Below are 14,753 nucleotides of genomic sequence, written 5' to 3'. Positions count from 1 at the left end.
AGAAACAAAAGCTAAATGCCCAGATCACTCCAACGATTTTCCCCAAGAGCATTATTATTGTCACATCCTTCACCAGCCACGTCTATCCAGAAGTAAGACACCGGGCAGGACTATCGCCACTTGCCCCTCGTACTGCCTTCCAGGGAATTTGAAGATGGTGCTGCTTCCTCAGGATACATTTCTTCCATCTGTGAGACACGTGTAATGCACCGGTTTCGTTTCTGACCTTTGCTAGAAATTTTCATAATTAAAATATAAGTAGGCACTCTCCACAGTGAGAACATGGTCCTCCCCACCCACATGTGCCAATTATAAGGCCATGTGCAGTGCGGGGCAGGGCAGGGTCTGCGGTCGCCCTGCTGAGAAGGCCAGCTGAGCTTCCTGCACCGGTTTGATTATAACCTGCCACCACCCCTGCCCCCCACCTCTACCAAAGCGACTGCCTTCTCTCTAGTCATGTAACCAGCATTTGTCAAGCATCTGAAATGAGCCAGAGCCTATCCTAGGCCTGAGCAAATAAAGAGAGGAATGAGCCATGGCATTTACTCTGCAAGAATACCAGCTACTGGTGTTGGAGGGTGTTGGGTAAATAGATGAAAGCAATTCAAGAGTCTACCTTTTCGGTGGCTAAACATTGGAGCATTTTTCTCAGAGCTAGGATTATGGTGAGGTGAGTGAGGCAGGGACGTATGAGTGTGGGGTAGGATCTGGTCTTTATTTATAATGTTGATGTTCTGTTCATCATGGACTTTTTTTTTTTTTTTTTTTTGGCATCAATTCGGATTCTTTAAAATATTGCCTAGGGGCACCTGGGTGGCTCAGTGGGTTCAGTGTCCGACTTCAGCTCAGGTCACGATCTCATGGTTCGTGGGTTCAAGCCCCGCATCGGGCTCTGTGCTGACAGCTCAGAGCCTGGAGCAAGCTTTGGATTTTGTCTCCCTCTCTGCCCCTCCCTGGCTTGCACTCTGTCTCTCCCTCAAAAATAAACATTAAAACGAAAATTAAGAAGTAAAATATTGCCTAAAAATATTGTCCATCTCCATTGCTGAGTTTGTTACCCCACCCCCACCCCCTGTGAATTTCGGACCTCATTGCCCTCACCTCACCCTTGTTCTTGCCTGGAATTTAACTCAAGCCTTACTCTCTGGGCTTTGAGGACCATTAGCCAACACTGATGCACAGCGAGTATCCAAGCTGGGTCACCCTATTCTTTTGAGTTTGGGGGATGAGTACTGAGGTGGACAAGTGTGGGTCCCAGCAAATAAATAAACAAGACCCTTTCGGCGTCTGCTACGCGTGGTATGAGGGAGTGCGTGGGAGAGCTTACAGTAGGGGTGGCGGAAGTTCCCTCAGGGGAGGCCGTATTTATGCTGAAACATCAGTGGTAAGTGGACACCATGGCCTGTACCTCTCAGACTTGCAACCTTTTTTTTTTTTTTTTGACAGCTAATCTTTAATGAGCCCATAGTTTGTGCTGTTATAATGTATGTAACAACGGGCATCTGCCCCCCGCCCCTCATCTCCCTCAACAACACCGTGAGACTAGGACTCCTGGTACATCTATTTTTTTCTTTTTATTGATAAGGAGACAGAATCCCAGTCAATTTGGGAAGATCACCAGCTAAGTTGGTGGGAAAAGAATGGGCACGTGGTGGGGGGAGGGGGAGCGTCAAACCTCGCCTGCCATGATTCAACAGTTACTTAATAAGCATCTGGTATACTCCAGGCGCTGTGCAATTAGTTAGGGGCATATGTCCTCCTCCCCCTCCTCCTCCATCTACCCAGCACTTAGCGTCTAGATTCCATGCATGTCACAAACTTTTAAAATAGTCCATTTGGGAGGATGATGGGACTGCTCTATGACTCGATTGTGCTGGCCGTTACAGGTCCGTGTGGATTTGTCAATACTGAAAAGGGCGAATTACACCTTCATTTAAAAAACCTACCCCCCCCCTCCACCTCCACCCGCTATCCCCAGCCAAAGCAACAGGGGCGGGGGAGGGGGGGGGGCTTCAGGTGGTCCCTGCCCTAACTAAGGCTTGGGCGACGGAAGAGCTTTTGTGGGCGGGCCCAGGTGCGGGACCAGAGTTAGCCACAGCGGGCCGGCGGGGAAGCAGGGGAAGGGAGAAAGTAGGCGCAGCCGGTGCGGGGGAGGGATGGGAAGAGCCCGTGGACCGCGGGGCGAACCCGGGGAGGCGGGGGGATGCCGGGAGAGAGGGAGGGATCTGCGGGCGGGTGCGCGAGAGGCACAGGCGAGGGAGGAGGGGGAGGCGTGCGCTCCGGAGCGAGCCGGGGGCTGCGAGGCGGAGACAGCCAGGCCACGGGCCGCGGAGCGTGCCCGCCCAGGCGACCCGCCCTCCCGGCCGCGGTGCGGACGGACCGACGGACGGCGCTGCGTGCAGGAGGCGCCCGGCCATGTTCAGCCGGAGCTCCCGGAAAAGACTCTCCAGCCGCTCGGTGAGTGTCCCCCACCTGAGCGGGGCCGATCTCCGGGTCCCCCCGGGCCTCCGCCAGCGCCCCTGCCCAGCCTCCCTCCGCCCGGCGGCCGCGCACCTGTGGCCCCAGGTAAGCCGGCCCCAAGCGCGGGGGCGCGTCCGGGGCGCGCGGGAGCGCTCGAAGGCGCGGAAAGGGTTAAGCCCGGACCCCCAGTCTGGGCGAGCGCGAGACCGGGAGCCGTGGCCCTGTGTGTCACAGTGTAGGGGTGCCCCGGAAAGCCCCCTCCCTCGCCTCTTAAGGCAGATCGGAATCCCAGTTGCAGAGCTCCACCGTCTAGCCTCTTGGAGCTCTAGCCGCGGACTTGACTTTGGGCTGTCTTTTGGGGTGTCCTCTGCTGCCCCCTTCCCAGGACCAGCAGCCTCGCCCTAGGCGAAAGCGCGATGGTAGCTTCTCCGGGACTCTGGGGAACAGAAAGGTCTTGCTTTTGTTTCTTAGAAACCCATGACCATGGTGTCTGGGGGAGACAAAGCTCCAGCCATGGCCATTTCTCAGTGGCTTGGTGGCCACGCAAGAGGTAGCCCGCCTGGGTCCTCACACCCTTCCCCACACGAGAGACCACCCTTGGGGCACCGGCAGCGCCCCGCCCCAAGTCCCCCACAACGGAGAAGGACTTTGGAGTCAAATCTGATAAGGTGGGGTGGGAGGGGCAGGTCATTCTGCCTGGGGTGCCAGTGGGGCTTTGGAGAGAGCCCCCGTGGTGGAAATATGGTTGTGTTGTCTTTTTGTTTTGAAGTTGACTGGACTGGGGCGGATAGAGAGAGGCCAGCCATGTAACGCCTGTGGTGACCAGTGCCCCGGGTTCGCCTTGCATAAATGGAGGTAGGATGCCTTTTATCCGATTCCTAAAGACTTAACACTTCGGGGGAGGAAACATGCATATATGCGTGTGTACATACATACATATATTTATCTCCTTTTGTAAATCTCACTTGTAAGTCACATGGAAAGAATGCAAAGCCTGTTCCTTTAAGAGTGGGGCTACATCTGCTCCAAATATCCAAGGTGGAAGTGGTGGCCAGACACTGGGGGATGCGGGAGAGCTGGGCTCAGGCTGCATTTCCCTGATGGGAGAGTTTTCTGTCCCTCCTACCCATACTCTGTGTATCTAAGTTGCTGAGCCCCAAACAGTGCAACTTGGCAATGTCTCCAAGGGCCACAGTGCATCGTGTCGAGGACAGCTGGTGTTTGCCAGTTGTGTTTTTAATTCAGTCCCTGTAACTCTGGGTCCCACCCACAAATCCACTACTGCCCGCCTGCGCTGTGTCAACCCTCTTCGGTGGCCAGATGTTTCTTATTAATGTACCGTGAATGTTGACTTCCAGGCAGCCCCAGCCTGGATTGGAATGATTATGTTTGGGAGATGCGGGATCTGGGTGCCCTCCCAGTGCATCTGGCTGCTCGGGCTCTGGTTGGGAAAAGTTGGGGTGCAGGCTTGCAGGCTCCCAGTTTGATGATGTCAAGAGAAGAGGTGGATCCTTCTTGGCAACTTCATGAGAAAGGAAAACACGTGACAGGAGACTATTCTCTGACATCCTCACACGTTCTCCCTTTGATGAGTACATCTTTCCCCTTTCTCCACCACTCATAGGGCCCTTTGATGAAGGCCGTCTCTGGACACAGGGGAGGAAAGGTCTGCTTTGATTTTACGTTACCCCTCTGTGCAGGCTTCTCTACTGTCTCCCAAACGGTAACGCGTGCTGGGCACCCAGTTAGGAGGAAACTCCCAGCCGGCTCCTTCAGAAATTAAATGCTTTTGTTCCTGCCTCAGATGGGGTCTGGCAGCCTCTTTGCCTTTGTTTCAGGGCACTGAGCGCAGCCCTTATGGCTCCCAAGCATTTAATAACTTCTGTGTCAGAGGCACGGCTAGGCGACCTTATAAATATGTAATGGGCAGCCCTAGGCATCCATCAGTGCCAGTGCTGTGGCCCAAATAGTTGGCCCCTTGTGTGTCCCAAATGTGAACATGGGTGATATGTGGAATAGGTATAGGAACCTTCTTTGGTAAACCAAATCCATTATGGCAGGAGTAAGGGCCTCTTCCAGTCTGATCTATCTTGTGCTCTAACTGGTGGTGGGTGGGGGGCGAGGCAGAGTGATGAACAGGAGAGTGCTTCCCAGCTCCTCCCCTACTCTGGAGCCTTTGGGTCACCTGACCAGAGGCCTGTTGGGTAGTAGGTCAGTGTGGGGGTGTGGCCTAGCGTGCCTCCTTTCTTTATGACCTCTGACCTCCAGTAAGCCTCTCACCCTCCTTAGGTCTCGGTTTCCCTAACCATCAGCTGGGAATCAATGTACTTAACTCACGGCGTTTTTGTAGGGATGAAGTGAGATACTGAAAATACATTGCCCGGTATCAGGCACACAGTAACTGTTAACTATGTTTGTTAATTATTTTGAACTTCCTCAGGGAAGGAAGCGTAGCTTGCCCATTTGAGTCTGCTGGGTGTCCGGGTCACTTTAGACTCTGACGACCACAGCTTCTTGGAGAACCTTCAGCCCTTTGAATCCAGCTGATTTTGTGACGGGGGAACAAGTGTTGTATTTTCAGCCCATTGTGGAGCCTTTCTTTTGGAAAGAGACCCTTTCATTAGGCTGAGATGGATTTTCGTGAAGAAGTCGTTCCCCGCCCCCCTCGGCAGCAGAAAGGCTTCACTTTGGCTCCATGAATGGGGTTTTTTATGGTATTTCCAACCATTGCTGGAAAGGAAGCAGCTCCTTGCTTTCGCCCCCTCCTTTTCCCCCATGGGCATACTTTCGGGTGACCTTTTGGAGAAGAGGGACAGCCATTTCTGGGTTACAGCGCAGTGTTCTTTTTTGGCAGTTGGGAACCCACAGCGTGCTCACTTTCTGCTCTTCTGACGGGGGGGGGGAGGCTGTGAGGCGCTGGGAGAGAGAGTTGTGCCTGGGAAGGAGCCAAAGGCTGGCCTGACAGAGGCCGAAAGGCTCCCTGTGGTCTAACCCCAGGAGAGAGGATTTCCTTTACCCCAGAGGACCAAGGCACCCTAAGTATTACCACTCGGCCTCTCTGCTGGCATCTCTGCTTCTACACAGGTCCCCTCCAATCCACTGTCCCCCAGCAGGCATTCCCCCAGAAGTGGAACAGAATCGCGTCGCTGCATCCAGCACAAAGGCACGAACGTTCTAGGGAGGAAGCCTGTTGTCAACAAGGTTTGCTTCCTCCTCTGGTGTGGTGGAGGGCGCTAAGGCTTTGAAGTCCAGACGGAGCTGGCCTGCTGTCCTGCTCTGGCTCGGACCAGCTGTGTGACCTTGGGCAAATGACTTAGGCTCCCTGAGTTTCATTTCCGTCCACTGTCAACATGGGCTCTCTCTGCTGAGCAAATATTTGAGTTCCTGCTTTGTGTCCCACACTCTGGTCGTGCTGGGGATACAGCAGAGAACACAGCAGACTAGATTCCTGCTCTCATTCAACAAATAATTACATGTTAGAGAAGGTGGTCGGGAAGGCACTTTGTGAGGTGACATTTGAGCAGAGACCTAAATGAAACAAGGGAAGGAGGAGGAGGACGACGATGACCCTGTTGATTCAGACCTGGGGCTGGAGCCAGCTGTATCACCATTTCCTGGGAGCTTGTTAGAAATGCAAAATCCCAGGCCCTGTCCTAGACTTAGTGAATCTCAGTGGGAACTTCAGTAGGATCCCCAGCTGATTCATGTGCAGGTTAAGCATAGAGAAATGCTGAGTTAAAACCCTTAGCCCTGGAGGAGTGCTTGGGTGGCTCAGTTGGTTAAGTGTCCCACCTAGCCTCGGGTTACGATCTTTCAGTTTGTGAGTTCGAATCCCGGGTGACGCTCTGTGCTGACAGCCTGGAGCCTGTTTTGGATTTTGTGTCTCTCTCTTTCTGCCCCTTCCCCACTCGTGCTCTGTCTGTCTCTCTCTCAAAAATAAACATTAAAAAAAAGAATAAAATAAATTATAAAAAAAAAACCACTTAGTGCTGTGTATGCCACATCTCTGTACTTCAGGGCTCTCTCTGTGTGAATAAAGATGCCTAAGGTCCTCTGGAAGTCTCTTCTAGTTCATGGAGATTTTCCTGAGTTACTATACTCTCTCCCCATTTGTATCATCACCCATACCTGCAGGGGGCGACTGTGGGGATTTGTAGAATTTCTCAAGAAGAAAACCCTAAATGGATTTTTGTGTCTTGGGGAACAGAGGGCTCACAATTGGCAAACAGAGTGCTGTCCTCCACCTGATCTGGGGCAGGTGGGGAGAGGTAGGCACCCTTCCCTGCAGGTGACCTTGCCACAAAGAAGCAGCATGTCAAGGCAGCCGAGGGCAAGCCCCACGGCGGCTGGGGCTCAGAGGAAATTTTCATTAAGAGGAAGATTAAGGCATCTTCATGGACTGTGAGCAGAACAAAATCATTAATAACTAAGCTCTTCATACACTATGAGACAGCGTTCTCAGTGGGGGTTAATTGGGCTTGCTTGTTTGCAACCACTTTGAGCAGGGAGAGAAAAATAGCCGTTTTTACAGTGAAGATTTGCCCTGTGAATACCTAAGCACTGCTGAATAAAAATAGTAATGATAAAGCCAGAGCCGTCAGCAGTAACAAGGATGTCCAGACCTCCACGTAATACATCCATTTCTGGTTCGTCCTCACCAGACCCTGTGAGGTAGATTGAGAAACTGAGGCTCAGAGTTGTTACATAATCTGTCCCAGGTCTCCTGGCTATGGAGAATGAGTTGGGATTTAGCTTTAAAACCCAGATTCATTTTCTTGTGACTCACCGCCTCTTGTCACCTCTCTTTTGAAAGGCAGAGGGCTCTCCGGTCACATCCAGACTGCAGGTGGATTTTCTTTGGTTTGCACAGTGTGTTAAGAGGCCTTTTTATAACGTTAAAATCCAGGTTTCCAGCTTCTCTTTGAAAATGCAAAGATGTGATAGCAAGGAGCCTACTTTGCTCCCTGGTAGCATATGAGTGCTCTCTCTTTAGATGGACGTGACCTTGGCTTGCCGTGATCTCTGACATTCTTGTTGCCGTCAAGGATCTCTTCAAGTATTTAGGTGACCTGTCAGGTACTGGAAGTGATTGGAGTTTGTAAATCCTGAGTGAGCATTCTCATCTGTCAAAACAAAAAAAGTGATTTAAAAAAACCAGTAGCTACGGTTTTAAAAGTGTGGACAGTGCCAGGCTAGTGTTTTTACATCCTTCTTGTCTTGGACTTATAGCAATCCTAGGAGACGGTGCAAATATTTATACCTGTTTTAATAGATAAGGAAACTTGAGTTTCAGGGTTAAACAATTTGCCCGAGGTCCTACAGCCAGCAAGTCGATGGTATTCCAACCTTGTTTGACTGCAGAATTCAGTGTCTGGACCAGGACTTTTCAGACTTGGCTTGCATGTGAATTCCCAAGGCATCTTATTCAAATGCAGATTCTGATTGAACAGGCTGGAGGCCCGGGCCTAAGGTTCTGCATTTCTCACAAGCTCCCAGGTGATGCTGACACTGTTGGTCCAAGGACCACATTTTGAAGAGCAGTGGTCTGGACCAGGGGTTGGAAAGTAAGTCCTGCTGGCCGATCTGACCCTTCACCTGTTTTGTATGGCTCGTAAGACATACGTGGTTTTAACATTTTTTAATGGTTGGAAAAAAAATGAAGGCTATTTCATGACATAGGAAAAATGATACGCAAGTCAGACTTGAGTGCCCATAAATAAAGAGGTCTCTGAACAAACTTACACACATCTATCTGTTCACGGACTGTCTATGGCTGTTTTCTTGATACATTGGTAGAGTTCAATATTTGTAACAGATCGTATGGCCTTCAAAGCCAAAAAGCATTAACTGTCTGGCCCTTGATGGAAAATGTTTGCCAATCACTGGCCTCTACCCCTGTCTAGGGGAATATGCAAGTAGCTTCTCTGGGTTTTAGAAGAAAGGCATCTGAGAACCTTTCCGAATCAGGGCTAGAGGAAACTTCCCCTCCACCCTGGATGAGATTGGTGCAGAAATCAAAGACAACCAAAGAACCAGGGAATAGACCAAAGCCATTTCTAAAGGGCACGTGGAGATGAGGCTTGCAAGACCAGATCAATGAACCGCCAGTGGATTCTAAGCTCCTTGTAATCCCTTTAACGTTTCAGCTTTGCTGATAAATGTAGATTCGACCTGAGCATTAAAAGGCGGGCTTTCAGAACAAGCCTCCTGGAGCTGCACTTTCATGAGCAGCTGATGTGGAAAGCCCAGAGCCTTGGTAGCGTTGTGAGGTGGTTTTAATTATGCAGAGCGGTTTGTCTCTGGACAACCGGCGGCCTCTCCAGGCAGGATACTTTGGCCCATGCAGCCGCCCCAGAGGCAGTGCTCACTGGGTCAGCCAAGACTGCCTTGAAAAGCATCTTAGTTACCCTGGCAATTGTGTTGATTGATGATTAGGGTGGTGATCTGGGAAGACGCCGGCCTGGTTTCCTTTAGTGGATTGTAATTTGGCTAAGAAATGGGTTCCCGCTGATTATTTTGCTTGGGGAGGAAAAATATGCTGTCTCGGTCAGTTGATGTGCCAAGAAAAGGGGGAAAAAAGGCGATCGTGTGTGTGTTTGTATGTGTGTTTGCACCCAAGACTTTTGCCTGGAATCTTCAAAGCAGGGAAGGATACTTAGCCCAGAACCTTGCTGTTTGGCTCACCTTATGTTATTGGCATTTGATGACATGCTTGTTGGAAACTAAAACACCGTAGTAGGATTTTTCTCTTGAGGAAACCTATTAGTTTATCCCAAGATATTATTATTGTCTCTCATTTCAAAATAAGGCATGGTTGCTATAAAGTATTTTTTTTTAAATCACACGCTCGCACACGTGTACACATATAAAACTTATATAGCACAGAGAAGAAGACCTTTAATTGACTTTTGAGATCAGGGGTCAGCGAACTACAGCCAGTGGGACAAAATCAGGCTGCTGCCTGTTTTTTGTATAGTCTGCTCTCTAAGAATAGTTTTCATAGTTTCAAGTGGTTGGGGAAAAAAAGAATAACATTTTGTGGCACATACAAATTATATGAAATTACAATTTTAAGTCCATAAATAGAGTTTCAGTGGAGCACAGCCATGCCCATTCGTTTAGTATCCTCTCTGGTGGCCTTTGCAATAGCAGAATTGAGTAGTTGAGATGGTCCTCGTGGTCCAGGAAACCGAAAGTGTTTACTACCTGGCCCTGTTCAGAAAGTTTGCTGACCCCACAGCTAGAGAGCTATTGCTTATGGCTTGCTTTTTATTTTCTCAGATTCGTTCAAATTATTATGTGTTAATAAGATTTTACAGAGAATATACATTCTCTATGGTCTTTTATAGCATACCTTTTGTTCATAATAAATATTTTTGGGGACATCTTTGCATGTCATTATATAAAGAGCGCAAAGATCTAATACATTTCTTAGCTCTTAGAATCCAGGGTATGGGTTATCACTAATTAAAACTTTTCTGTTCAAGGCTGCTTTGGTTGTTTTTCCATCGTTCCTGATTATATACTATATGATAATAGCTTTTCTTCTGCTTCAACATAGTTATGTGGAGCTCTTATCAAACTGTCCTCCAAATGGCTGGTGCCAAGTTCCACCCCTGCCGTTGAAAAAATTTGTGTATATTTATGTGTTCTTTGGGCTGAAACTTTGAAACATCTCAGCTTGCACAGCAACCTTGTAATTAATCCTTGTTTAATCACCCTGAGTGACAATTTGTACCCGATGGATAGTGAGGAAACACAGAGCGTTGGTGTCAGTCATTTGGTTTTTCAAAATAAATCTTATTTGTCTTTAATCCTGAAGGTGGTACTCACGTTCTGTTGAAAGGTTGTCATTCATCCTGAAGCTTGTGTTGGTTAAGGTCAGTGGGATGAAGGGGAGGGAGGTGGGGACCTAATATATGTGTTATATTGTGGTCTGTTGGTTCAAAAAACTGGACGGTTATCCTTTATCTCTGCCATTAATGACTACCCCAGAGGGAGTTCCCTATGGACAGAGAGAGCATTCCCTCAAGGGAGTGAGTCCCACATCATTGAGCATTTTAAGATCAAAGGGATTCTACCTGCCTTGTGTATGGGAGGGCCGTAGGGGGTGATCTCTGGGGAGAAATGTGTACTTCGAGATAGTGTCATAAAAACTTCTGTGAAGCTTATGAGGGCTTCTTTGGGAGCACTATAGCTGAGTGTTTAAAGGGATAGGCTTTGATGACATTTGGCTGGAATTATAATCTTGGTTCCGCCTTTTACTAGCTAAGAATCCTTGAAAATGTGACTTAACCTTTCTGGAGCCTTTCTTGGTTTTCTCATCTGAAAAATGGGATAATATCACGTACTCTTACAAGGTTGTCTTAATGAAATTGTCATGAGGATTGCATGGGGTAAAGGCATGTAACGTGCCTCATTGTGTGTGGTATTTAACATGGGCTCCACATGTTTGTGGTTGAAAGAAAGAGGAACAGAAAGAGGATTGGATAAGGAGCAAGAAGGTGTGGGTTCATGGCCCTGGAAATTGGAGATTCAGTGACCAAGAATAAGTCACTTCCCCCACCATGAACCGTGTGCTTCGTTTGTTAAATGTGACGCGTGATCATTAAATATCACGCGTGATGATTCCCGTTTTAAGAACTTCTGTCACAAGAGGTGGAGTCCCCTTCACACACACAGACACACGCACCCCACCGCCACCGACCACGTGGGAGTTCAGGTTCAAAAGGAATGAGAATTCCGGAAGGAATAGCAGATTCACATTGCTCATCGCACACTTAGCTGGAGACATACACACTTCAGATGAAATGGAGTTGAGTAAAATGGGGTCCTATACCCTCACCATCTATTTGCTTAAATGAGGTGTTCATAGGATGTTTGTTAAAACAACTTGCAAACCGTCACACGAAGGTAACATTTAAATTTTGCTCCCGGGGTCAGTATGTAGACAGGGGCCTTTTTTGTGCCTTACGCCCACCAACTGCACCATGAAAATTCATGTCCAAGATGAAAACCATTCATTGTCAAGGAAATGCTTAATCCTTGTAACTCAAGCCTGCTTAAGAAGTGTCAGTTTTTGTGGCTTCTGGTGTGCCATAGCAGACACTTTGACCTATATGACCATTATGCAGAAGCTCCCTTTTGTAAGGCATGAGAAACAAGGATATTTATACAATGTTTGAACCCAAGATCCTACCCTGGAAACTCCCGAGATACGATCTGGCCTGTACCTGTATTTTGTTGACATGGTACCAGCTTTAAAATTTTTGGGAGTTGCCAACTTTTGACATTTTGTGAAGAAATCAGATTTGGGTTTTTCTCTGGAACAGTGAGAATTTCTGACAATTCTGGGCTCATATTCCTCCCTTCCTTTCTGGTGGGAACACATGTGTTTCACTTTTCTGCAGTCCCCACCAGTCTCTCTTGTGTTACACCTGGCCTGCCTCACTCATTGACATCGCTGGCTGGTTGCTATAGATCTCTCATTTTGTGCTACTAATTTGGAGAAGCAAGTGGGCCATTATGCATGACTGGAAGGCTGGTAAGAATGGCAGAATGGAATAAAGTCGCACCTTGGCAGGGGTAAATGCGCTGAGCAGTTGCCTAAGTAGCGAAATTTCCTCTGTCTGGGAGATGCTCTTTGGAAGGAGCCCACACTGTTGAGGGTCTGCTCTGTGCTTGGCTTCTTTCGTGCAGTGGCCCATGGCCCCCTTAGAACAATTTTCTGAGGCACGTATTTTATCTGCCACTTGGTAAATAGGTGAGACCGAAGGAGGTTAGGTAACATGCCCTAGGCCACCTGGGCAGTAAGTAGTGGGGTCAAGATCGCAAGGTCTACAACTGAGAGAGGGTGTTCAGCTCTGGCATTTTGACTCTTGTCTAAATAGCAAACTATACCTTGGGGAAAGCACTCCTATTCTCAGTGGTCTGGGGAGGAGGTCAGACTGTTGTCTACCCTGAACAAAATGTCTGAAGAGCGCTGGGCTCGTTGGTTTATTTGTGGATCCAGTCTTAAAGGTGAAACTCTTATAAAATCAAGGGGTGTGCTCTTGAACTTACTAGGGTGTCTGAAGGATGAGAGATTGGCTTCTTGCAGTTTCCCCATCAGATCTGCATACACTGAAGGGGGCTCCACTCAGCTTATTGGCAGCTTTGGTGTTCAGTTGGGCGGTCTGGGGCGCTTGTGAAAGGCAGGGGTCTGCAGAATGCCATTTGCATGTTTCCCAGAGGAGACCTCCACAGGAGAGGTCGAGAGAGAGATTACAGAGCATCCCCTCTGCAGCTAGCTTGAAGCCCACAAGCTAAAAATAAACACAATCTCCAGAGTTTGGACCTGTGCTTTGGAGCTTACGGTCCCCAGCGTTGTACAGATCATGACACCACGATACAAAACAGATGCAAGCACATTTGACGGCTGGAAGGCATTTAATGAGAGCCTTATTTGATTTTATGTTTGGTAAATTACTTGGGGATGCAGAAATTGCTTTCACAATTCTTAAAAACTGGCTCATTATGAATACGGGTAACATCCAGACGGGTCCTCCAAGTTGAGTGCTGAGGAATTAGGCCTCCCGGGGGCTTATTATAAGAATGCAGGTGCTTTCTTTCTTCAACGACACTATGAAATTACTCTCATAATATAATTTCTCAAAGTCTTTTCTTCCACAGTCAGGCACCCAGGAGCACACTCCTGTCATTTGCATCCTCGATAACTTGGCCTTCAGAGCTTCTCCAGTGACTTACTGAGTTGTTTGCAAGTTACAGTGGCAGTTTCCTTTCATCTTTGTGAAGCCCCAGATTTGGAGGCAATAGAGGACAGGAATGTCTCCGTCCTCTTGGGTCTGGGATTATCTGAATTCAAAGGGAAGGACACGTAAATGGGTTTCCCTGCGTTCTGGGAGGTGGGACAGCTTACTAGATGTATCCACCTGAGAGGGATTTTGGAAAATTTTGTTCTTTAACTTTTAAAATCCTGGTGACATCAGCATTTTAAGGCAGTTTTATTTCTTATTTTTCAAGTAATTCCGATCAAACTGTTGGATGATACGTGTAGCATTAGGGTGTGATTTCCTTGTAGTGGGTTTTTTATGTAGAGTTTTACATAATGGTATTAGTTTGCTCCAGCTGCCAAAACAAATTAATACAAACTAGGTGGCTTCAAGGAACAGAACATATTCTTTTACAGTTATGAAGGCTAGAAGTTCAAGAACAAGGTGTCAGGACTGTTGCTTCTCTCTGAAGGCTCTGAGGGAAAATCCACTCCATGCATCTGTCTTAGCTTCCTGTGGCTCTTGGCAGTCCGTGGCATTTTTGGCTTAGAGATGTCCCTGCCATGTCTGCTTCTATCATCAGATGGCATTTCCTTTTATGTCTGTGTCCCTTTCCCTTCTTATAAGGCCTTGTCATTGGATTTGGGACCACCCTCATCCCGGATGATCGCATCTCAGGGTCCTTAACATAGTTACATCTGCAAAGACCCCTTTCCAAAATAAAATCAAATTTAGAGATGTTAAGTTACATCAGCAAAAACCCCTTTCCAAAATAAAATCAAATTTAGAGATGTATCTATTGGGGAACCACTGTTCAACCCATTATAATAATAATAATCATGGTAGTAAAGCAGATACTATTTTGTATTCTTCAGCAGTGCACCTGGCTAGGGCTTTCTAAATGTGTTAATCTGGAAAAGTACAGTAGTGCTGGAGGGCTGGGTGTTGACTTTGGGGCACCTTTGTAGGGAATACCCCTTTTGAGTACCCCTTTTGTCTTTTCTAGGCGCGGTTAAATGCTTGCAACAGGCAGGGATTGTACAAACAGCTATCAGTGAATGGAATTTGCTGCCCATATTGATTAATTCAGCAGTCTGAATCAGTTGACCCCCAGGTCACCCTATGAAGTTCATCCATCTTGTTGTAGCTTTTGTTGGGCTTTGCCAGGGAGATGTACAAGAAATGAACTGATAGTGTGTGGATGGGTTATATGTGGGAAGAACTCTTGGCCCCGGGGCTTTCAATTAATGTCTAGGTTATTTAACTGATTCTCTTTCAAAGGGGGAAATGATGGGCTCCCTTAGCAAAGAAAAATCTTTATAATTCCGGAAATAGATCCCATCTCCACAAAGTCCTGCCAGGAGTAAGTTACTCCACTCCCCAGCTCCTCCCACTCCTCTGTAAACACAACCAGAAAAAGTAGAACATTAATTGCATGTCCCCACTCCCTTATTTCTGTTCTGTTAAATTCGGCGTGAATGGATCTAGGCTTTTCAGAATAAATGAGCTGAAATAAAATGA

The 14,753-nt window shown here is 47.8% G+C and overlaps 1 protein-coding gene across 2 annotated transcripts in view; it reads left to right on the top strand.

Annotated features, from left to right (window-relative positions):
* The first annotated feature begins 2,237 nt into the window (after positions 1-2,237).
* PRICKLE2 (prickle planar cell polarity protein 2) overlaps positions 2,238-14,753 on the top strand; it is a 323,193-nt gene continuing 310,677 nt past the window's right edge. The window contains exons 1-2 of one of the 2 annotated variants that reach the window (XM_042979354.1): positions 2,238-2,457; positions 3,230-3,315. In XM_042979354.1, the coding sequence (XP_042835288.1) occupies positions 2,416-2,457; positions 3,230-3,315 (128 nt within the window). In that variant the 5' untranslated portion in view covers positions 2,238-2,415. Of the gene's footprint in view, positions 2,566-3,229; positions 3,316-14,753 lie in introns of both variants that reach the window. The other variant, XM_042979353.1, reaches the window with a different exon arrangement.

The sequence above is a fragment of the Panthera tigris genome, chromosome A2 (genome assembly GCF_018350195.1).
Source record: "Panthera tigris isolate Pti1 chromosome A2, P.tigris_Pti1_mat1.1, whole genome shotgun sequence".
NCBI classification, from domain to species: domain Eukaryota; kingdom Metazoa; phylum Chordata; class Mammalia; order Carnivora; family Felidae; genus Panthera; species Panthera tigris.
Note: the sequence above shows the minus strand (reverse complement) of the source record. Positions and strands in the feature narration are given on the sequence as shown.